This window comes from Rana temporaria, chromosome 9 (assembly GCF_905171775.1).
Source record: "Rana temporaria chromosome 9, aRanTem1.1, whole genome shotgun sequence".
In the NCBI taxonomy this organism is placed as follows: domain Eukaryota; kingdom Metazoa; phylum Chordata; class Amphibia; order Anura; family Ranidae; genus Rana; species Rana temporaria.
In genome coordinates this window covers 113,189,051-113,214,269 of record NC_053497.1, presented here as the reverse complement: position 1 = coordinate 113,214,269, position 25,219 = coordinate 113,189,051, and the positions used below count along the sequence as shown (strand labels likewise).

General features: G+C 44.1%; 1 protein-coding gene across 1 annotated transcript; it reads right to left on the bottom strand.

Moving 5' to 3' along the window:
- Positions 1-8,950: 8,950 nt before the first annotated feature.
- On the bottom strand, positions 8,951-22,214 carry MYMK (myomaker, myoblast fusion factor). Its single transcript, XM_040324167.1, has 5 exons — positions 22,065-22,214; positions 15,506-15,620; positions 13,296-13,444; positions 12,338-12,454; positions 8,951-11,503 (listed from the first exon to the last, which is right to left on the bottom strand). Exons 1-5 carry the CDS (start codon positions 22,197-22,199, stop codon positions 11,354-11,356), a joined length of 666 nt encoding a protein of 221 aa, XP_040180101.1. The 5' UTR covers positions 22,200-22,214; the 3' UTR covers positions 8,951-11,353.
- Positions 22,215-25,219: the final 3,005 nt, after the last annotated feature.

Genomic DNA, 25,219 nt, shown 5'->3' with positions numbered 1-25,219 from the left:
AAAATGTCCCTGCATCAATGGTGTCCCTGGAAGGAGAAAATGCCCCTGCATCTGTGGTGTCACTGGAATGAAAAATGTCCCTACATCAGTGGTGTCCCTGGAAGGAGAAAATGCCCCTGCGTCTGTGGTGTCACCTTGAAGCAAAAATGTCCCTGCATCAATGGTGTCCCTGGAAGGAGAAAATGCCCCTGCGTCAGTGGTGTCACTGGAAGGAGAAAAGGCCCCTGCGTCTGTGGTGTCACTGAAAGCAAAAATGTCCCTACATCAATGGTGTCCCTGGAAGAAGAAAATGCTCCTGCGTCTGTGGTGTCACTGAAAGCAAAAATGTCCCTACATCAATGGTGTCCCTGGAAGAAGAAAATGCTCCTGCGTCTGTGGTGTCACTGAAAGCAAACATGTCCCTGCATCAATGGTGTCCCTGGAAGAAGAAAATGCTCCTGTGTCAGTGGTGTCACTGGAAGGAAAAATGTCTCTGCATCAGTGGTGTCACGGGAAGGAAGAATGCCCATGGATTGGTGGTATCACTGGATGGAAAAAATGGTCCTGTATCAGCGGTATCACAGGAAAGTAAAACATGCCTGTGTCTGTGGGGTCACTGGAAGTAAACAATAGCCCAGTGTTGTTGGTGTCACTGGTAAGGAAAAAAATCCCCTCCCGCTTCGATGGTGACACTATAGGAAAAAGATTTTCCGGCGTCGGTGGTGTCACTGGAAGGAAAAATGCCCTTATGTTGATTTTCTGCACTGGATAAATGCCACTCACCACTAGGACACATGTGCCCTGTTCACACAGCCAGAAGTGCGGTGCAGTAAAATGTGGGCATGTAGCATTTTAAAGCAATGCACACGTAGAACCACATGTCACCACAATGCTGTGCGAAGTAATGAAAAAAGTGTCACTTTGTGCACTTCAAATAAAGTTTTAAAAAAAATGTAATAAAATCATAAACAGTGTGATGCCCTGAAATGCTCAACTTACCGCCCCTTACAGCTGCTAACTACAGCCAAATATGGAAAATGCGAATGGACCCCTTGTCTGAGGAGAACGGCTATGCCAGTGAAATGAAGGAGAGGAGAGCTAGCCTCTGTGGGCCCTGAGGCTGGGAGGGGGCTAAGGGACTCCAGGTGGGGTTCTGAGGAGGAGAGACCTAGAGCTGTTGTTCCCCCACTCACCTCTGTATGCTCACTCAATTCACTTCACTCACTCAGCTTCTCAGCCCAGTGCCCAATGGGAATGAAGGCAGCTTCTCCTATTTCCTGGTTCTGGTCATGTGATTTGTCACATGACAAGGGGAGACAGGAAGAAGGTCAGTCTTCCTTCCTTTACTATGCTGTACACAGAGATGGAGGTGTGTTCTTGGTGAGGGCCCTCTCACATTCACTGAAAGCAGACAGCTATTGGAGGGAGAATCCTTCCTTCAGCATCTACTGAAGACAGGAATGGCACTGCAGTTAACCCTTGTCAGTGAGGTGCAGAGGAAGGAACAGAGAGACCAAATCCTCCATACCTCAAAACTGTGCCTGGGGCACGTTTCCCTTCTGCCTTCTCTGAGTACAGGAATCACAGCTTGCAGGCAGCGGAGTACCATGGGATATATAGTCCTTAGAAAGTCAAAGTAACCAGCAGAGGAGAAGCTGCAAAGCATGAAGGGAATCTATGAAGTTGTGGAAAGAGACAGCCAGCATTCACAGCATGAAAGGAGATTGTTCAAGTAAGCTTATATTAGAATGTCAAATATTGAATTGTATTGCTATTATGGTGCCAGAGGTGTTGCTAGGGGGGTGCGGTCCGCACCCGGGTGACACCCGCTAGAGGGATGACACCATCCCGATTTAAAAAAAAAAAAAAAATGTTTTTTTAGCTGACATGGGGGGGGGGCGGCTCTCCACCCTCGTGACTGCAGCGATGAGTGCCGCGGAATCGGAGCGCCGCGGTACAAGAGGAGGGGGGGTTGCGGGGTGACACTGCAGCACCATCCATCCCCTCCTCTCACAGCCATGGGCTGTTAGTGGTGCTCGGCAGTCGGCACACAGGCACAGCCCCCTCCTCTTTGTTTGTGTGTACAGAGGGGGAGGGGCCGAGGGGACCTTCTGTCCATGTGCCGTGGCGCTGCCTGCAATGATCTGAGGTACTGAATGGGGATGGGGGGGGGGTTTTTGCACCTGGGGGGATTTCACTGAAGGGGGGGGTTGTACTAAGGGGGTGTTTGCACTGAGGGGGTTTTCACTAAGGGGGGTTTGCACTGGGGGTGTTTGCACTGGGGGGTTGCACCGAGGGGGTTTGCACTGAGGGGGGGGGGGTTTGCACTGAGGGGGGGGTTGCCCTAAGGGGGGGGGTGTCTGCACTAAGGGGGTGTCTGCACTGAAGGGGGTCTGTGTAACATGCAGGGGCCAGAGGTGCAGGTGGCTGTGTAATGTAAAGGGGTCCAGTGATGCAGGGTGCTGTGTAATGTAAAGGGGTGCAGAGGGTTGTGTAGTGTAAAAGGGTCCAGAGGTGCAGGGGGCTATGTGATGTAAAGGGGTGCAGGTGGCTGTGTAATGTAAAAGGGGTGCAGTGATGCAGGGTGCTGTGTAATGTAAAGGGGTCCAGTGGTGCAGGGGCTGTGTAATGTAAAGAGGTGTAGGGTGCTGTGTAATGTAAAGGGGCCCAGAGGTGCAGGGTGCTGTGTAATGTAAAGGGGTCCAGTGATGCAGGGTGCTGTGTAATGTAAAGGGGTCCAGTGATGCAGGGTGCTGTGTAATGTAAAGGGGTGCAGGGGGCTATGTGATGTAAAGGGGTCCAGTGATGCAGGGTACTGTGTAATTCTAAAGGGGTCCAGTGATGCAGGGGGCTGTGTAATGTAAAGGGGTCCAGAGGTGCAGGGGGCTGTGTGATGTAAAGGGATCCATTGATGCAGGGGGCTGTGTAATGTAAAGGGGTCCATTGATGCAGGGGGCTGTGTAATGTAAAGGGGCCCAGTGGTGCAGTTGTGGAGAGGGGTACACAGTAGTAACAAAAAGATATTGAAGGATGCAGGGGGCACAGTGGGGTGTTTTTACATTTTAACGTGGGGGGGGTGCCAGATATTGGATCCGCCCCGGGTGCCAAATGCTCTAGGTACGCCCCTGGCCTATTAGCTCCTGAGATGTGAATTCCGGTTCTGGAGAAAGAGAGGTGGGGGGAGGGGACAAAGAAAAATGGAGAGAAAGAAGAAGGGATAGAACGCACAAGAAAGATGGATAGGGAGAGAGAGAAAAGGGGAAGAAAGGAGAACAGAGAGCAAACAGTAGGGTAAAAAATATTTGAAAAATGTTATTGGGGGGGGGGGTGACACCATATTTTACCGCACCAGGTGACACCAACCCTAGTGATGCCACTGTATGGTGCTAATGTTACAAAGTCAAAGTGGACAGTTTTGCAGTTGCACTCATTTTTCCTAGAGCTTAGCAAATGTGGCAACGTTTCCCTTTGTAAAGAATGCCTAATTAGATGTAAGGAAAATAAAAAATAGCTTTTTTGCTTGCATACGATTGAATGATGGAAATCAGTAGAGCCCTGGGGAAAATGAGTGCAACTGCACTTGCAAAGTGCACAATCCGTTTCCCTTCAGTAAATCCACCCACTGAGTGTTATGAGTGATATAATGTGAGCTGTATTCAGTGCACACAGTAAGCCGCATATGGGCTGTGCCAACTCGCTCTGCATGTGGGGGTACCTTTTGCCATGAACACGCTTACAATTGCCCAGGCCAAGGGGGGGTACTGCGGTCATGTAAGAATCAAACATTAAACCATTTGTTATAAAAAACACTTTATATTCCTGATGCCTGCTGTACCATGTACTTGTATGAGAAAGTATCCCTTTTTCTTTGTATTACTTCCTTTATGTGAAATCCCTGGTGTTCTCCCAAACCCTCTGCTTTCCCCTCTGCTTTCCTATTAAAAACTGACCACACTAAGCAGGAGAACACACTGATCAGTTCTGCTGGGACCTCAGTGTGCTCTACTCCAATGATCAGACTTTTCCTGATATGCCCCTGCTGCACAACCATTCACTGGGAAGCTCGGTGTGCTGCTGCTGCTGCTGCCCCCCAGCTCCTATGCAGATGAGAACAGAAGGAATGTGATCAATTACAAAAAAGGGAACAAAGCTATTTATAATGTGTTTTTAATATATACTGTGGGCGAGATTCTCAGAGGAGAGACGACGGCGTATCTCCAGACACGCCGGCGTATCTCTGAGTCCGGCTGGTCGTATCTATGCGCCTGATTCATAGAATCAGTTACGCATAGATTTCTATTAGATCCGACCGGCGTAAGTCTCTTACGCCGTCGGATCGTAACTGCATATTTACGCTGGCCGCTAGGGGCATGTACGCTGATTTACGCGTCGAAATATGTAAATCAGCTAGATACGCAAATTCACGAACGTACGCCCGGCCGACGCAGTACAGATACGTTATTTAAGTTAGGCTTTTCCCGGCGTAAAGTTACCCCTGCTATATGGTGGCGTAAGTGCGGCTTACCAATGTTAATTATGGCTGTCGTTCCCGCGACGAAATTTGAAAATTTGACGTTGTTTGCGTAACTCGTCCATGAATGGGGCTGGACGTAATTTACGTTCACGTCAAAACCAATACATCCTTGTGGCGTATTAGGAGCAATGCACACTGGGAGATTTCCACGGACGGCGCATGCGCCGTTCGTGACAAACGTCAATCACGTCGGGTCACAGAACATTTACATAAATCATGCCCCCCTGTTCCAAATTTGAATTAGGCAGGCTTACACCGGCCTATTTGCGCTACGCCGCCGCAACTTACGGAGCAAGTGCTTTGAGAATACAGCAGGTTACGTTACGCAAAACTACAAGAATCTGGCCCTGTGTGTGTGTGTGTATCTATATCTATATCTATATCTATATCTATATATATATATATATATATATATATATATATATATATATATATATATATAATTAGGGCTGTTGAAATTAACTATTAATTCATCGATTAATCTTTAATTTTTTTGATCGATCAAAATTATTTTGATTGGTACTCACCTCTCCGTCGGCTTCAGGGAGTTCTGTCGGAGATACAGTGACGTCATGGACACCGGCGGTGCTTGCCGTGTTCATCTGAAGGGCTCCTTTGCTGTGCCTTCATATCTGCATGCCGGCGGGACCTTACTATCTGCCACAGTACGCAAGGGCTGTTACACTTCCCTCTATCACTTCCCTCTATTAACCTGGGATTCTACAACCATCCACTGGGAGTTGTGATAGTTCCCTTCACGGGACATCTACATGCCAACGGACTGAAGTTAACCCCTCCTCATCTGGATTCAGCAGTGGCATCGTTGTACACATTTTTATACCAGTATCATACTTGGCTACATGTTTTTATGACTGCTTTTGCTACCGTTTGGTATTACTTGCACCATTTTTACAGTTTATGTAGCTACATCGATTTTTTCTCCAGTGCAATATTTATTTTGTTACCTACTTGAAGTCTATAAAAGTTTTAATGCTATTCCCATCGAGCGCTGCCTTGGTGTGTTTTTTGTATCCTGCTATCCATTTTTCCAGTGGTTGGTAGCTGCACTGGGAATCAGCCTGCAAGGAGATCAGTTAAAAAGTAGTTGGATCTGTATGTGCGTTATAATTAATTGAAATTAATCGATTAAAAAAAAAAAAACAATTAATCTAACACAAAAATTTAGATCAGTAACAGCCCTAATATATATATACAGGGGTTGACAAATTTGCTTGGAATATAGGAGCCAGGTAAAAAAGTTAGGAGCCAGAAAACGCGCCCTGTCCCGACGAGCTTGCGCGCAGAAGCGAACACATACGTGAGCAGCGCCCGCATATGTAAACGGTGTTCAAACCACACGTGAGGTATCGCCGCGATTGGTAGAGCGAGAGCAATAATTCTAGCTCCTCTGTAACTCAAAACATGCAACCTGTAGATTTTTTTTAAACGTCGCCTATGAAGATTTTAAAGGGTAAAAGTTTGTCGGCATTCCATGAGCGGACGCAATTTTGAAGCGTGACATGTTGGGTATGAATTTACTCGGCGTAACATTATCTTTCATAATATAAAAAAAAATGGGGATAACTTTACTGTTGTCTTATTTTTTAATTAGAAAAAGTGTAATTTTTTCACAAAAAAAAGTGCGCTTGTCAGACCGCTGCGCAAATACGGCGTGACAGAAAGTATTGCAACGATCGCCATTTTATTCTCTAGGGTGTTAGGATAAAAAATATATATAATGTTTGGGGGTTCTAATTAGAGGGAAGAAGATGGCAGTGAAAATAGTGAAAAACAACATTAGAATTGCTGTTTAACTTGTAATGCTTAACTTGTAATACCAACGGCCACCACCAGATGGCGCCAGCTCACATCTGGTGGTAATAACTTGTAATACCAACGGCTTGCCACCAGATGGCCCCAGCTCACAAAAAAAAAAAATTTTTTTTTTTCTTTGCCCCCCTTTCCAATTCAAGTCGCCAGGACCCTATTTTTAGTCGCCATGGCGACCTGGCGCCCGGGATTTGTCGAGCCATGTGTGTATATATATATATATATATATATATATATATGTGTGTATATATATATTTATTAACTCTCGTGGTATGCGTTTTTTTCAGTGATTCACACCAGTCAGGAACTATGTTTTAAGGGCATGGTAGCCCATTTTTATTAAAAGGGCAAAAATTAAAGTTCAATCAAAGGTTTCCCACGCAGGGGGTTCTTCTCCATCGAATGCAAACAGAAAATGCTAGCCCACCTGGCTCGCTGTAGCAGTACTTCTGCACGTTATCCTGGTCACCCAGACCAGCGGATTCCTCAACATAGGCGGCTTCCCTTCAGCGTCTATAGCTCTGCCTCTTGTAGTTACCAACTTTCTGGCTGTCTCCTACAGCCTCTCTGACTTGTTCTGGAGACCTCCTGTCTCTTCCAGGAGCTGTCTCCAACTGGGAGCTATGAGGTCTTAGCACACTCTCATTATAAGGGCTGTGCTGGTAATCACAAAGTCTGGATACAGGGTTGGAGATTCCGTCCCACCCCAGACACTGTGGAATCTCCAAACTACAGAGCTCCATGACAAAGTACCTGAAACCTGGAGAAAGCTGCACCAGCAGTCTTCTCCAGTCCACATCTACGCTCTGTAGAGTTGCACCCAGCAAATGTGCATACCCTGTGTCCATTTTAACACTATTTTTATTGGGACAGAGCCTCGCTCTGCCACTATATATATATATATATATATATATATATATATATATATATATATATATATATATATGTATGTGTGTATGAATGCCTTTCTATTTTAAACTGAATGGGTTGTTTTAAAAAGTGACCGTTTACAATAATTTTAATGAGGAAATATACCTTCCTGTATAATTTGTACTTGTGGGTAAGCCTAGAATATGGCTTACCTATAGGTACCGTAAATATCTCCTTAACCACTTAAGGACCGCCTCCTGCACATATACGTCGGCAGAATGGCATGGCTGGGCGCGCCCGCGACCTGGTCAGAAGCTCCGTGACTGCGGGGGATTATTGTCGCATGTACCACACAGCCAGTACTTGCCAGATATTCCTGCAGCTCCTTTAATATTTCTGTAGGCCTCTTGGCAGCCTCCTTGACCAGTTTTCTTCTCGAATTTTCATCAATTTTGGAGGGACGTCCAGTTCTTGGTAATGTCACTGTTGTGCCATATTTTCTTCACTTGATGATAATTGTCTTCCCTGTGTTCCATAGTATATCTAATGCCTTCGAAATTATTTTGTACTCTTCTCCTGACTGATACTTTTTAACAATGAGATTCCTCTGATGCTTTGGAAGCTCTCTGCGGACCATGACTTTTGCTGTAGAATGTACTAAAAAAAATATCAGGAAAGACCTACTAGAATAGCTGAACTTTATTTGGGGTTAATCAAAGGCACTTCAAATGATGGCAGGTGTGTACTGACTCCTATTTAACATGAGTTTGAATGTGATTAATGTGAAAAATGTCGTCCGAGGAAGAATCGTCCGATAATCGAATCATTAGTACAGGGCTTCCATGAGCCGATCATGACAGTTCATCCGATATTATTATATGGGACATGCACGAAGATTTTCCTCATACGATACCAGATCCTACGATTTTCATTTGGTCAGTACAGTTGTCGTCCGAAAATACAACACAAATACATTACAACACATGACATCACTTCCTATTTTTTTCCTATCGTATGAGAATTTTCGTGACTTTAGCAACCTATTCAATTTCTACTTGCGACTAGTAAACGGAAAAAGTCGTGCGATTTTCGGATCGTGTGTACGTGGCATTAATTTAAAACACAGTTACATCCCCAGTTAGAAGAGGGTGTGTACACTTATGCAACCACATTATTATTATTATTTTTATTCCCCCCCCCCCCCAAAAGATTTCAGTTTGTTGAGTTGTACCGTTCATAGGTCACATTAAAGGTGGCATAAGTTCTGAAATGATTTATATTTGTCTTATATATTTACAGCTCGAAGCTGCATAAAAAAAATCCTATCCGGACCGTGCTGTATTTTATTTAATTTAATTTTTAAATGTTGGCATTGGTACATGTCAACCACTGGGGTGCCCACCCTCCTATTTCTTTTTTTTTTGGGAATAGTTTATTAGGAACTAATTGAATATCAAGATTTCAGCCTCCCCCCCCCCCCTATAAACTTTAATGGGGTTTGGAGAAAAAAATCGATTTTGTGAATTTTTAGGACATTTCACAACACTGACACAAATTGAACCATATTTGCTCAACCCTGCTCAAAACGCATTGCACTGTCCCTTTAAGTTATTTAGGGTAGCCTTCCTTCTGTGAGACTCCCTTTACCTGTGGGAAAAGATGTTTGCATTGCCTAGAAACCATTTCCAAAAGTTATTAGAGATGTATATTGAATAATATATAAATACCATAAAGGAATAACAGTGCAACAAAAAGTGTTTTTTATTAAATTCTTGTTAAAAAAATATTAAAGTAGCGCACAGAATTTCACACATCACAATGTAAGAAAAAAACAAAATACAAAACTAAAGTGTACAGACATCATTAGTTACAAGACTATTTATAATAAATTATTTATACAAAATAGGCTACCATCTATAAATCTTTGCTTTTGTGTCTCAGGTCTTCCTAATCAGATGCTAAGCCGCATTCAGTAAATTTAAAGCAGAATTTCGGCCCAAGCCATTTTTCCTTTATTGCTTTGGGTCAATGTATAACTAAAGGCTTTATTTTTTGAGAGAAGAAGTAAAGGGAAGTCTTCCTCAATAGGACACGGATGGTAAAAAAGAAAAAAAATTGACAGGGGCTATCACCCTCCCTTTCTCTATTAAAAATGAAAAACGTTTTGCCTTTAGATCTACTTTAAAGTGATTCTAAAGGAAACATGTTATACTTACAATGGTTTTACACAGAGCAGCCCCGATACTCTTCTTTTTAGTCCCCCGCCTGTGGTCCTGTCTCCTCCCCTCTGCTAAACGCTTCCGATAGCAAGCCTGTTGCCACTCGAGCAGGCTCGCTCCTGAGCCCCACTATGTGTGTCCATTCACACACAGAGCACACATGGCTTCCACCCCCTGCTCTCTCCTCATTGGCTCACTGGCTGTGATGGACAGCAGCAGGAGCCAATAGCTCCTGCTGCTGTGTGAACCAGTGAGAAGAGAGAGACCCCAGACAACTGCTGCCCTCGTGTACATCGCTGGATTAAGATGTGGCTCAGGTAAGTATGGGGGGCGCTGGAGAGGGAGCTGCATACAGAAGGTTTTTTACCCTACTGCGGGGGTCAGCATCCAGTAGATCACAATCTACCAGTAGATAACGGTCAGGTGACTGATAGATCGTGGTCTGGGCTTGCTGATCCACTATCTCAGAGCATCAAACAGAGTGCAATGCAGAAGGACTATCTGTAAATTGGAGTTGTAGTAGGAAGCAAAAGCCACATAAGCCGATGCCTCCTCTGTAGTGCTGACTCCTGTCCCGTGTGGAGTTATACCAACTGCACTCCACTTCTTATTCTGGCTAGCGGTCTTCAGAGTGGTGCAAGCAGCAGGAAAGAAGAGATCTTCAGGTCAGTGTGAGGAAATACACCAGGCATAATAGTATAGGGCTGCTTTCACACTGATGTGCTGCAGATTACCCACACTGCAGTTGCAGGGCAATTTTCCTGCAGTTTTTCTGTGAGTTTACTGTGCTTGGCCATAGACTTCATATATATCCTGCAGGTTTAGCGCACTTTATGAATGCAGGAGTTTTGTTGTGCTTTCACAAAGTGCACCACATTTGCAGGATATAATAGAATTCTATGGCAAAGAGCAGCTAACCCAGGAAGGTATCAGATGCACTGTGCCGCACCCGCGGTGCAGGTAAACTGCAGCACATCAGTGTGAAAGCAGCCTTATAGGGGGCTCAGAACAGTAAGGGTTCATTTACATTTGCAGTTTGGGGGGTGGTAAAACAAAAAAAAGTTATACATTCAGTCATGGTTGGTGGGTGTAGCAACTGCCAAGCATGATCCATTCAAGTGAAAGAGGATACTCTGCAGATGCCCTGCAACCTTGTGCCGTACAGCAAACAAGGGGTTAAAGCTGGCAGCATTGTATTGCTCTCATCACCTGCTTTAACGCCTTGGACCCCGCAGAAGGCATGCAGTTGTTGCAGAGTGTCCCCATTTACTTGAATGGGTTGTGTTTGGCAGGCGGTAGCACCAATCAAAAGCAACAGGCGGTTTAATTCTTGCTGTGGTGATATATTGCCTCCTAATCACCTGATTTAAACCCATGCAATGCACGCGATTGCGACATGGTAGTATGACAGATTTAAATCGGGTGTGAGGAGGCGACACTGTGCCCCGGTGATCTTTGACTTCTCCCATGTTGTTTGGGTAGATCTCCACCTCTTCAAGGTTGCATACCCCTGCCCTAATGCTTAGACTGCATTAAGGTAAGTAACCTTGAGCCTTTAGAATCACTATAAGTGGAACGCGTAAACCTACAGTAGGCCAAAAGAGAATAACTTAAAATCTTCCCACCATTGACATAAAATTGTCTCTTCTGACCTTAAAGAGCAAACACTGAAACCAAGCACCTAGCTCATTCTTCAACTGCCCATCTAGCACTGATGGCACTAAATGTGGTAGTCATTGTTCTTGTGTACCCAGCCTAGAAGTACAGTCCCAGCCCTTCCAACACACAAGAAAACACAGGGTCTTTGGCTGGCAGCAAAATACAGCTAAGTATAACCCCTGGCTGTGTGCCAAATTTTTGGTGCCTTCCCCCTGAGTCGCAGCAGCTAAAATTGTCTAATTTGGTCAAAGCATTGTACGTTCTAGCAGACGCAACAACACAGCGTGGAACAGTCCATCTTGGCGGGAGTGCCTCCATTTCCTGCTTTCTTGTTGATCTTGGGAAGAAGCAGCACAAAGGACATGGCCAGAGAGCAGTGGTAGAAACTGTGCACGTAGGTGTAATCCCATTCCTGAAGATACAAAAGTGGTTAATTTAAACTGTTTTCAACAACAAAACACAGGATACACAACAAAATACATAAAATTAAAATAACAGGAGAAAGGACTCAAGCCTCGTACACACAAGGAAAACTGCCAGGAGAGCATTTGGCTGGGAATCCCAGCCGTGTGTATGCTCCCTAGTAGTTTTCCCATCAGGAAAACAGCCAGGAATCCCGATGGGAAAATAGAGAACCTGGCTCTCTATTTTCTCGTCAGGATTCCCGGCAGAGTGTTTCCTGCCAAGAAAACCGTTCGTCTTACCTGTCCATGGTAAACCTGCGCATACAACGATAGTGTGGGGTGTAGCAAGATGACGGCGACAGCATCGAATGTGACAAGCACCGGCTCATCGTAGTCGATGACGTCACAGCGTTCTTGCTATTCAGAAGAACGGCGGTTCTTTTGAATGCCCGTCTGTATGCACGGCTTGGCAAGCCAAGCGTGCCAGGAATCCCGTCAGGAAAACCGATGTTTTTTTCCTGACGGGATTCTTGGCCGTGTGTACAGGGCTTTATAATAATTTGATGTTTTTAAGACTTGGTGCATGCTTACATGACTTTGTTTATAAAAGCCATTGATCACCATGTCCACGATGACATGGACATAACATCCTATTGTTAATCAACAAAACTTTGTCACACAAGCTAGGAAAAATGTCATTGGTGGACATTTTCAAAAGTATTTTGGCAAAATCACAAATTTTGCTGCGTATATGTCAAAATGTATTGACTCATCCCCATGAATATAATGTATAATATATAAATAAAATAAGCAATGGAGAAGAAGAAAACTTCTTTTGTTACCTCAAAGAAAAAACGCAGCATTAATGCCAGAGCACCAAAGCAGAATCCGGGACCTATCTGCTGTGTGTACACGCTCTTGTCTGGGTAGAGGCTTTTTGTTTCCTTCATTTTGTTCAGCTGTGAAAAAATGTAACAAGACATTTGATGTTACAAAGCAGAAATGTTTTATAAAACAAGCAGGTGCAGCACTATCTCTGATTGGACTTATCAGTACTTGTCTTGTTGCAATAAAACAAATTGTATCCTTATGTTTATTAATTAGATTTGAACATAGCTTTTTTAGAGCCCTTTCACACTGAAAGCATGGGGGCAGCTAAGCTCTCATGGCAGTTTTCCTGTCAGGAAAACCGGCCGTGTGTAGGGGAAAAAGCTACCGAGCAGGTTCTCGGTTTTCCCCGTGGACTTTTTACAGCCGGGAAAACCGATCGTGTGTACAAGGCATGAATGTTGGTCACACCAGATTTGGAGTAAAATTTTATGATGTCATTGTTGAACTGCTCACTGTTTCCATTGCTGGAGAGGAAGAAGTACCTGAGGACCTGCAGTGCAAGGACTTCCCTGCTTGTGCTTCCTTCATTTAGTGGATGTTTGCTTTCTGCATCTATCCTACTGCTTCTTGAATATTGCCCCACCGTTCATTAGGTCACTGCTCTGTTGGCTTGTCCTTTGCCTTTTGCCTGCCCTTTCTGAGAACAGCTTCCAAAGTTCAGTTCCTTCCTAAACTACCTGACAATTTATACTATCTGTTGGGAACTCTATTGGTGGATTCTTAGGTTGTAAGCCAGCTGTGGACATTATGAGGGGCTCCCACTCTCAATGCTGGAATTTAAATTGCTCTTATGGAAAATGAAAGAGTTCCACAAAGCACTAAAGATCAGAACTAGGCCGTAATCCACCTATATCTGAAAAATTTATGTTTTTGGCAGATATATCTTGAATGCCTGGTAGTATTACTCACCCATTTGACAGTAATTACCAGCACTGCTGTGCCAATAGGCCCTGAGTAGACACCATATCCAAAGCGATCTTGATATATTGTCACTGCGATGGTAAGAACGCCAAACATGACCAGCGTTGACCTCTTAGGCTCATCAAACTCTGCCAAGGCTAAACAAGCAACAGTGTTAAAAAAACGTTTATTAATGCATACTTCAATATTTCTACATGTACAGGAATGCACCCTATATAGGACACTAGGGTTGCCACCTGTCCGGGATTCACCCGGAAATTTCGGGTTTTGAATCGTGCATCCAGATCTCCGACTGCTTGAAACCCAGACACATTATTCAGACCGGACTATGGCTTCCCAACAGGGTTGCTGGCTGCAGTTGTCTAAGCCAAGAGTGTCGGTTGCACTCTCTTTAACACTGCCCAAAGCCTGCACAGCCCTTCCACACACACACACACACAGACGTGTGTGTCCTGCGATGTCCGCCCCCCGCTGTGTACTTCGCTGGATCATCCGCCCGATTGCCCGTATTACTGTTCCAGGCTCCATTCCCTGAGAGCATCGCAACGCACTGGGGCGGAGTCCGGCAGAAAATTCAAAAAGTGAAAAATGCATAACACATACAATACACTGTAATCTGTAAGATTACATTACTGTATTAAATCAGTTCAGTTCCCTTTTGTCCCTAGTGCTTTGTCCCATGCCCTGCATGCACTTTATATTATATATACTGTTCTTTCCGCCTGGAAACTTGAGATTGTCCATGGCAACCAAAAAGCGCCCCTTTATGTCAAAAGTGGTTTTAGACCAGATAGAAAACAGCGATAATAAATTAGAATCACTTGCAAAATTGAGCGATAGTGATTTGTGGGGAAATTCGTCATCAAACACTGAAAGTGATGACAGTGACAATTCTGCAACTGTGCAAATTTCTGTGTTTTTGATTTGATTACATCAGGGGTCACCAAACTGCGGCCTGAGGGCCAGATGTGGCCCTTTGCTAGCCGTTATCCGGCCCTTGGGGCACTATACCTCCCACTGACACCAACAATGGGGCAATATTTCTCACCGATACGAATGATGGGATACTATTCCTCTTACTATTAGGGGCACTACTCCTCCTACTGACCACCAACCCTGAGGCCATATTTATTCTTACTGATGCTGGGCCCGGGCATTTTCTCCCCTGCTGGCCACAATCCGGCCCTCTAAAAGACTGAAGGACAACAAACTGGCCCATTGTTTAAAAAGTTTGGAGACGCCTGGATTACATTATTGAATAAAATGTATTCTAATTATATTACTATTTTTTTATAATTATTTATAGTTATTTATTATATTATAACTTATGATTTTGTGTTTCAAACTTTATCATACCCGGGATGTCTACTAGACTCTTGTTTGGACAGATTTAAAGCGGAGGTTCACCCTAATTGACATGTATATCTGAACAGCTTAAAAAAAAAAAAAAAAAATTATCCTTTACGTACCTTGTAATCCATGTTTTCAATGTACTTTTCCCCGCGGGAGTAGGCAGTTCTATGCCTAGGGGGATTGTCATCTGGGAGGTCGGCCAGATGATTGACGGCTGATCCCCCCGGCGGTTAAGGCCCCGCCCCCCGTATTGCGTAGGCGTGCACGAGTTATGGGGTTTACGAAAGAAGCCGAACATGCAGAGATGTGAGTCGGCTCTATACGGCGCCTGCGCTCTATGTTCGGCTTTTTCCGGTAAAGCCGTGACTAGTGCGCGCCTACGAAATACGTGGGGCGGGGCCTTATCCGCCCGGGGGAACAGCCGTCAATCATCTGGCCGACCTCCCAGATGACGATCCCCCTAGGCATAGAAACGCCTACTCTCACGGGCAGAAGCAGATTGAAAAGATTGATTACAAGGTACGTGCGGCATAAAAAAAAAAAAAAAAAATGCGGACTGTGCTTCTTACAACTATAAGGAAGTTGGTCAGATGTAAATAAATTAGGGTGAACCTCCGCTTTAAGTGAGTTATTCCTAAGAATTACAGGCCTACAATATAAAACACCAAATTTCTATGCAAAACAATGTACCGCTTTGAGCATCAGAAATCTGACATAATCATACCATCAGGGAGGTTTAATAAGCCTTTAAAATGCAGCGGATTCTCTTTAAACTTTTGGCACCCTTTAGCTATTTTCTTCTGTTTCTTAGAAGATAAAATCATCTATGGGACAGACAAACTTACCTATCAGTGACACCCACATGGACAAGGCTGTGCCATAGATACTGAAATATTCCAGCAGATCGTATCTCATGAAACAGATCATGGAGAAGCCGGGGCCTTCACAAACATGGTACATCTACAGAGACAAGATGACAGATGATTAGTAAATGCTGCAGATCCTAAAAATTCCACAGCAGTGAAAGGGTGTAGAGCGACAGTTGTTGTTGATCTAAGAGTGGTCACAGCTGAGGGGCAAATGGTTAAAAGGCCTGAAAGACATTTTACTATCAACTGTCAGAAGAACTCTACAGTGTCCCAAAATACTCAGGAATGCCAATGTTCATTGTCATCTGCTGGAGCCCAGCAGAGTCATTGATGTAAAATGCAAGAGGCAAATCCTAACGCGAGGATGAAAGGCGTCAGCTGCGTACATAAAGCGTCTGAGCTGCAATGACAGCGTGTCATGGCCCTCAATGAAATGCCTCATTGTTTGTCACAGCCTGAACTTCACTAAGGCCCCATACACGCTATTAGATTTTATGCAGATTTTTGTCTTCAGATTTATCAAAACCACGTAGTGCAAGGGCCTGCCTGATTGCATACACATTGAAACTCTTATGCCGCGTACACACCATCACTTTATGTGATGGAAAAAAACGACATTTTCTGTGAAGTAAAAAATGAAGTTTTTTGAAACTTCAATTTTCAAAAACGACATTGCCTACACACCATCGTTTTTTCACAATGCTCTAGCAAAGCGAGGTTACGTTCACCACTTTTTTCCATTGAAGCTAGCTTCATAACTAGCTTCTGGGCATGCGCGGGTTTAAAAACGTCATTTTTTGCTACACACGGTCAATTTTTGTGAAACAAAAAACGACGTTTTGAAAAACGACACAAAAAATTGAAGCATGCTTCAATTTTTTTTGGTCGTTTTTCACAACACATAAAAATGACGTTTTCCCCCACACACGGTCATTTAAATTGACGTTTTTAAAAATGTAGTTTTTTTTCCATCACATAAAGTGATGGTGTGTACGCGGCATTAAGGTTTGACCTCATAGTATATGATTTTGGTAAAGACAAAAATCTGCAGGAAATCTAATAGTGTGTATGGGGTCTTAAATAGGAAAAACAGCCACCATGCCTCCCTTCACCTGAGCAGTGTGGAATGGGGGATGACTACGGGTGGGTCTTCCTCATGCTGGTTCCGGGGCACTGGAACTGAATGTGTTCAGTATTGCCTCCAGCAACATCACGTCATCTGTGTATAGGCAGGCGCAGCCTCTTTCCCGGATGAAAGGTCTGGGCTGCGGCGGAGAAAATGGCGAATTCTACACCACATTCTCTCCAGCACTGGTTCTCTTCTAAGAGAACCTATTCGACATCTTCTGCCAATGGATGTTTCACATTTGGTGCACTATTTGCACAGAGTGTTCTGTGCTTAAAGCGGAGTTCCACCCAAAAGTGGAACTTCCGCTTAATCCACTCCCCGCCCCCCCTTACATGCCACATTTGGCATGAATTTTTTTTTGGGGGAGTGGGGGCTTCAGGAGGAGTGGGACTTCCGGTCCCACTTCCTCCTTTCGCCGAGGGGCTGCTAAGGCGAATAGTCATATCGCCTTTTGGCAGCCCCTCCCTGTAGGCGATCGCCTGGGACATGTGACAGGTCCCAGGCGATCGCCTGTCCAATCGGATGGCGCTGCTCGCGCATTCGCAGTGGGTGCCCGGCCGTTAAGCCGAAAGCTGTTACGGCCGGGTGCCCACACTTAGAATGCAGACGCCGGCCGGAGAGGGGGGAAGAGGAGCGGAGCCCCGGCCAGCGCGTCGCTGGAACGTGGAGCAGGTGAGTGTATGTTTATTAAAAGCCAGCAGCTACACTTTTTGTAGCTGCTGACTTTTAATAAACATAAAAAATGACTGGAACACCCCTTTAAAAGGTGATGGTCAACCCGTGCAGAAGACCACCAGTAAGATATAATACCGGCATGCTTAGCGTGCCACTGAAAAAAAGTGCGTGTGACTCATTTAGATATGGGATCCATCTATATTGAGTAAAGGTTTTTCTTTTAGGAATGTCGTGTATGAATAATATTCTTCCCTATATTGGGCAATTTTCTTTTAATTTATACATCTCAGGAGACAGATTTAAGGATGCAAAGATACTATGTACTGTAACAGCACATTGAGGAAAAAGTCAAGATATCACAGTATCTGTTTAAATCAATGTCCTATGGGAACATTCAGCATAGGGTACCAAAAGACACCAGCAGGATTTCAGATTTTATAAGGTGGGGGAGGGGGGTAGAGGAAGAATAAGGCAAAGGGAGGGATTAGTAGGGGAGTTTAAGCCATAGCTCCCAACTGTCCCTGATTTGGAGCAATGTCCCTCTGTCCCTCATTCCTCCTCATTTGTCCCTCATTTTGGTCTGATCTATAGAGTTGTATATAAAATGCACTTTTTATCTATCAATATTCATTTACCTCATCCTTCGATTTTGCTTTTAAATGTCCTTCTTTCTTCTGAGAAATCCTCACTTCCTGTTCTTCTGTCCGTAACTCCACACAGTAATGCAAGGTTTTCTCCCTGTGTCATGCCCCCCCCTCCCTTGGACTACAGGAGAGTCAGAACGCTCTCTGCGTTGCAGACAGAGAAACGAGCACACAGCGTCCTGACTCTCCCGTAGTCCAAGGGAGGGGGCGAGCACGACACTCCACACCAGGGAGAAAGCCTCGCATTAATGTGTGGAGTTAGACAGAAGAACAGGAAGTGAGGATTGAAACTACTATTAACTGTCTGCTTAAACATACCTCCCAACTTTTTGAGATGGGAATGAGGGACACCAATGAATATACATTGTTTTCCCACCACAGCTGGGGTATGCTGCCGACCACAGCCCCATGTGTGTATAATGTAATTTTTGGAATGCAGAAGTACTGCATGCATGTTGTTTTACACACATGCGCAGGTTTGCGCCAATGCGTAAAAGCTTCAACGATTCCACAGATACAGGGACATACAGACACTCAGTTCTATGGTCATTTGTATACCCATCTGCAGTTCCCCAGCTGTGAGTTTTTTTTAACTCTTGGCATAATTATTGCCTACATAAGTCCACATGCATGGAGCCTCAGGGTCCATTTACACACAACGCACATAAAATTGCACTTCTGCGGGTTTTTTATGCATATTTCCATGTGTTTTCATGCACGTTTCCATACGCTTTTATGCATAGCTCTTCTTCTTTTTTTTTTTTTATCAAAGGCAGGTTTAGAGGAAACCTAATTGGTGTGGGTGATCAGTGTGTTGTGATTTTATAAACATGTTGTCTAAAATCGCACAACTATGGAAACACTGTATTCTAGTATGAGCATTGTTTTCTGTGTAGGGAAAAACACAGGTGATTGCACATAGTGTGAACGGGTTTAGCAGGCAGAATGTAGAAAAGGAGGAAGCAGGAAAGGCGTGCCAGGTACAATGTTTACTATGCATCCACTGGACTCCACCTATAATAGGCCTTTAATAAGGAACATCAATAGATTTCCACGTAAGTGTCTATCCTCCTCTTGATGTTTTATACAGTATATAGATAAAAAGGGGGGTGCAAACATCCCAACTAGTGGTGGCAACTCCATTTGGGGCGCAGAGGCATTGCCCCCCCCCCCCCCCCAATCTATGTGCCCAACCCCTTATCTACATGCAGGGTGCCGGACACATGGATTTCAATGTTTTTTTTTTACTTTATTTGAAGCACGTGATTAGAACCTAGGGTTGCCACCTCATCCCTTTAAAACAGAACACATATTAATTACACAGGTTCTGTGGCTAATTAAGGTGGTAATTAGACTAATTTGGTGCCTTACCTGCATTAAATTAGCCTCAGAACCTGTGTTATTCATATGTGTTCTGTTTTAAAGGGATGAGGTGGCAACCCTATTAGAACCTGAGGCTTCAAAAAAGGGTGGGCTCGGGATGCAATGGTGTGACATTAGCAAATTAATATTCACTAATGTCTTCCTGCTTCTCCTCCTGGCCAATCGGATCTCAGGACCACATTCCTGTTTGGCCGGGAGGAGAAGCAGTGCATGTTCCGTATCATTGAGATGAATTGTGCTCCATTGATGGTGTCCATGGAGGGAATGATGTCCCATTATTGGTGTCAGTTGGTGGAATAGTGCCCCAAGGGCCAGATAAAGGCACGCAAAGGGCCACATCCGGCCCCCGATCCACAGCTTGGAAACCACTGGGTTAGAGCAGTGTTTCTCAACTCCAGTCCTCAAGGTCATGTTTTTAGGATTTCCCTCAGATGAAACGGGTCTGGTAATTACTAAAGCAGTGAAACTGATCAAATCACCTGTGCAAAATAATGGAAAACCGGAAAACATGACCTGTTGGTGCGCCTTAAGGACTGGAGTTGAGAAACACTGGGTTAGAGCATACAATGTGGCAAAAACTGGGTGTGGTGACATTTTGTAAGGTGTGGCTTCTTAAAAAGAATGCTGTGACATGTGTACATACAAGGAACAGACAGCAGGGAATTGTGTCCAGTGGGATTGATTTACTAAAACTGAAGAAAGCTAAATTATGCGCAGATGTACACGGTAGCCAATCAGCTTGTTCAATTAAGCTTTTGAAAAAAAAAAAACTTTGAGGCCGCGTACACACGATCAGTCCATCTGATGAGAGTGGTCCGACGGACCGTTTTCATCGGTTCACCGCTGAAGCAGACTGATGGTCTGATGTGCGTACACACCATCGTTTCCAAAACCAAACGAGTCAGAACGTGGTGACGTAAAACACAACGTGCTGAAAAAAACGAAGTTCAATGCTTCCAAGCATGCGTCGACTTGATTCTGAGCATGCGCAGGTTTTGAACCGATGCTTTTGCGTACTAACCATCGGTTTTGACCTATCGGTCAGGCGTCCATCGGTTCGATTTTAAAGCAAGTTCTCTTTTTTTGGACCGAAGGACAACTGACCGATGGGGCGTACACACGGTCGGTTTGGACCGATGAAACTGAACTTCAGTCCGTTTTCATCGGTTTGGACTGATCGTGTGTACGCGGCCTGAGCCCTGTGCACATTATCATGTTGTGGGGGTGCGCACATTCTCTCCCCAGATTAGATACACTGCGGGGTGTATCTAATCTGGGGAAAGGGATGTAATTTTTTTTAAAACAGTTTCTGGTAAATGGGAAGAGCAATGTACTGTATATATCCTTATTGCAGGCCATAAACATAATGGTTCGATCAGTCATAGAGGCAACTGGCAATCAATATTAATCAATGGTGAATATGTTTTTTGACAACACGCATGTGAGATTGTTCGACTTAATCCTATCTCCTATTGATCTCTTACAGTATGTGATTAATAATTGATACAATAAATATTTGAACATAATGAATGTACATATAAAAATATTTATGCTTTCTGCCCTGTTTGATTGCTTGTCTTTGTAAAGAAAGCTGCAAAAGGTAAAAAGGTTGAAAACAAAAAGAGTTCACCAAATAGACAAAAGAAAATTCTAATCCTAAAGTTGATCCAGAGAATGGCAGAAAACCTTTCTGATCTCCAAAGGTAATCAAATACTCCTAAGGCCCCTTTCGCACTTGTACGACCCGAAAGTCGTGTGACTTTGATGCGACTTGAAGCTATGCCTGTGTAATCTTGAGGTCTATGGACCTCAAGTTTCATCAAAGTTGGACCAAAGTATTGCAGGGATTACTTTGAAGTAGCTGCGACTTGAAGTCGCACATATATGAACGGTACTCATTGGGTACGACTTGTCATGCAACTCTCAGTCACAAGTCGCACAAGTGTTGTAAGGGCCTTAATCAACATTCTGAAATTTTGTGTCTTATAAATATTAGTAGATAGTTATATTATATGCATTTAGTAATTAATCCAGCTTCTTACTGAAGCAATCTACAACTCAAACCCTATCTTGCTCTTACAGTGAAGATTCCTTTCCATAGTTTCCATCCTTTCCTAGAATTATTTTCCTTCGGTGTTAAATAGTACCTTGTTCTGCTTGACTGGCACTGCAGGTATCTGTGCTCCTCTCTACTTGTGAACACTGGCCGCTGCTTGTGTTGGGGGTGCTAGCCCAGCTGCCAGCCTCATGTAACACGACAAGGATCCGAATGTCTGCAAAAAAAAGCTTTACACTGTCGCATAATGCTTTTAAGTCTGCAATTGGAATATTAAATCTTTTTTAGGAGTGCAGCCATCCGGATCCTTGTTGTGTTACTATTACCTTGTTATGCACTACATCTGCCATGCTGTATAAGGTCTTATTTAAGTGGGTGAAGGGCAAACTATATGTGTTGCCCATAGTACCCACTCAAACTTCAACTTCCGCATTTTTCATTTCAGGTTTGAAGGTGAATTATGGCAATAAGCAGACAGTAGATCTTGCAGACAGTCTCAGAGGCCAAATGATTACCTTTACTGACTTTAACTGCATGAGATATATGACTTGCTTCTACAGTTTTTAGCACATTTTACGTTATGTTTATTGCCTTTCTAGTCAACACACAATGGACAACAGTAAGAAACCAGAATAAAAGAAGGCTTACCGCAATGAAAAACATGGTGAAAAAATATACCATAGCCTCCATGTGGAACTGCCTCTTGGCTGCAATGCTGATGGTGGGCACCAGTGCCAGGCTGCTGATGGTCGGTAAGAGAATCTTTGCCAATATAGAGCCCATAGCGATGAAATATTATGGTATAATCAGAGACAGCGACTTGTGTGAAGCAGCACGTGGGGACTGACTGAGTGCAGGGCCGGGGGGGTTTTAAAATTTAAAGGGACCAACAACAACAGGTGCTTTACAAGAGGAAGGGTGGGGGACTGTGACAGCTGATGGCAGGCTCCTCTACAGCTGGTACAGGATTCAGCACATACTACCCCTCATGTTCTTAATCTGTAAACATTACAATATCATCATATTTAATTATTTAAAGTAAACATATGCATTTTGATTCCTTCTCAACCTAATTCTCTGCTGCTAGTGGCAGAGGAATACATTACAGCAAGCTAGCTGTCTTCACTTTGTTAAATGGACCGAGAGAAATACAGAGACTGCCTTTGCTGACCTCATGAAAACGCTAGTTTCCTTCCTTTTCTGTTGACCCTCTGAGGGTTATATTACTTTTACCAACCCCCCACCACCACCATTTATTCCAGTGTTCAGAACAAATTAATATTCCGACCAAAGGAACCCCTGGACGCTCAAACGCTTGGTGTGCCTAAGCTTTAGGTGAGTTTTTTAAGCTGCTCTTTTAAAAGACGTTCAGAGAAAAAATTTAACGTCTTACACAGGTTATCGGGTAAAGTGGTTGTAAACCTCAGACATGAAATAGGAACAAAGCATATCCCTCTATAATGTGTACTTGTCTTAAATAAGAGCACTAAGGGCCATTTCTGTCTGCTGCTTTGATCCTCTGCTATCAGCATAAGTCATTTTTGACAGGTTTTCCTGACACCAAGAGACCAATGGTGACAGGGGAGGAAGCTCCAGCTGATTGACAGCCTCAGCTCTGTTCCTGTGTGAAGGGGGTGTGTCATTTCCCTTCAATCATCACTCAGATCTCTCCTCATTGAGCTCTGAAGTGTGTAATTTCAGCTCCCTGCCTCTTTTTTTATTTTTTTAGACAAGCATTATAAGTTCAGCACTTTGAATGGATGTAGAGAAAAGAAGACCATAGATAAACAGGTACAATTTTTGTAGGAGGATTTGTTTCATCTCTGCGTATCATCTGAGGGCAGCCACTTCACTGAATATATGTAAGGGTTTACAACCGCTTTAAAGGGGTTGTAAAGGTACAAATGTTTCCCCCTAAATAGTTCCCTTTACCTTAGTGCAGTCCTCCTTCACTTACCTCATCCTTCGATTTTGCTTTTAAATGTCCTTATTTCTTCTGAGAAATCCTCACTTCCTGTTCTTCTGTCTGTAACTCCACACAGTAATGCAAGGCTTTCTCCCTGGTGTGGAGTGTCATGCTCGACCCCTCCCTTGGACTTCAAAAGAGTTAAGCCTCGTACACACGATCAGTCTATCCGATGAGAACGGTCTGAAGGACCGTTGTCATCGGTTAACCGATGAAGCTGACTGATGGTCCGTCGTTTTTAACTGATGGTCGTGCCTACTAACGATCGGTTTTGACCTATCGGTTAGGAATCCATCGGTTAAATTTAAAGCAAGTTGGCTTTTTTTTAACCGATGGTTAAAAAACCTATGGGGCCCACACACAATCGGTTTTGACCGATGAAAACGGTCCATCAGACCGTTGTCCTCTGGTTAACCTATCATGTGTACGAGGCCTCAGGACGCTCTCTACGTTGCAGATAGAGAAAGGAGCTGTGTGTTAGTGGGCGTCCTGACTCTCCTGTAGTCCAAGGGAGGGGATGAGCACAACACTCCACACCAGGGAGAAAGGCTTGCATTACTGTGTGGAGTTACAGACAGAAGAACAGGAAGTGAGGATTTCTCAGAAGAAATAAGGACATTTAAAAGCAAAATCGAAGTATGAGGTAAGTGAAGGAGGACTGCACTAAGGTAAAGAGAACTATTTAGGGGAAAAAAATTGTACCTTTACAACCCCTTTAAGTATGCCTGTTGTGGGAGATGTATGGAGGCTGCCTTTGCTACCCTTCCTCCATAAACGTTAGCTCTCTGTAACTTTCAGTATAAGGACTCCTCACCTCCTTAAATGCCACTTTTGGTATGTCCAATTTTTTTTTGGGGGGGGTACCTAGTTTTGACAGGTACCGAGCTCCCACTTTCGTTCTGGCCGCCTAGGTGTTCATTAAGTACTTACGGACCGACCGCCGCCATTATATGTCGGTACTTTTAAGAGGGATCTCATTGTTATGGCAGCAGCTAGCTGCCATAATCTTGGTATCCTCTTCTCTTCTTCAGCGGTCGGTCTGCTTTCAGATAAAAGTGATCTGCGACAGATTCGCCGCAAGATCACTTTTATTGACGATGGGAGAGGGCCCTCCCCCCAAGCTCCGATGCCCTCCGCTGCTTACCGGAGCCGTCGGTAGCGGTGGAGGCGATCAGGTCCTGTTAGGTATGGAGACGAGTGAGGGGAAGGTGGCCCCCACCCGTCTCCATACCATTGCAGGGCGGAAGGTAACGATACAGAAAATGACCACCATGACTGCATATAATGATGCATATAATGATTGACACTACAACCGTTCAATAGCATTCCCTCTAAAGGAAGATACGACAAAAGTCCAAGTATCAAAACATGTAGGGGAGGGGATGGGGACGGTGCAGAAGGCAGCAGAGCGTTCTCAGCATGGAGAGGACATGCCACTTTAGCGGCTACAAACGGCTTTCGTTGCCTGTATAGATTGGTGCACTATAGCACCCATTAAATGTGAGTACCCTAATATATAGATTGTTGTTGCATATTAATAAATATTTTTAAATGATAATACACTATCGAGTTTCTTCTATTATACCCATATGTGGAAAAACGTACCATAAACCAGCCCAGGATCCCAGCATGCACATTGAACCCAGAGGTGGTTCAGAAGCGTGTTTTGACCAAGCTTAGCCGCAAGGGCGCACAACTGAAGGGGGAGCACCAGAGTGGACACACGTGCACGTTTGATTTTTATGAACTGAATTTATGGATTTGATGGAATTGAAATGGACTTTATATGTACATGAAAGAAGAAAATCGCACGCAGCACTTTAGTGCACTAGAACAC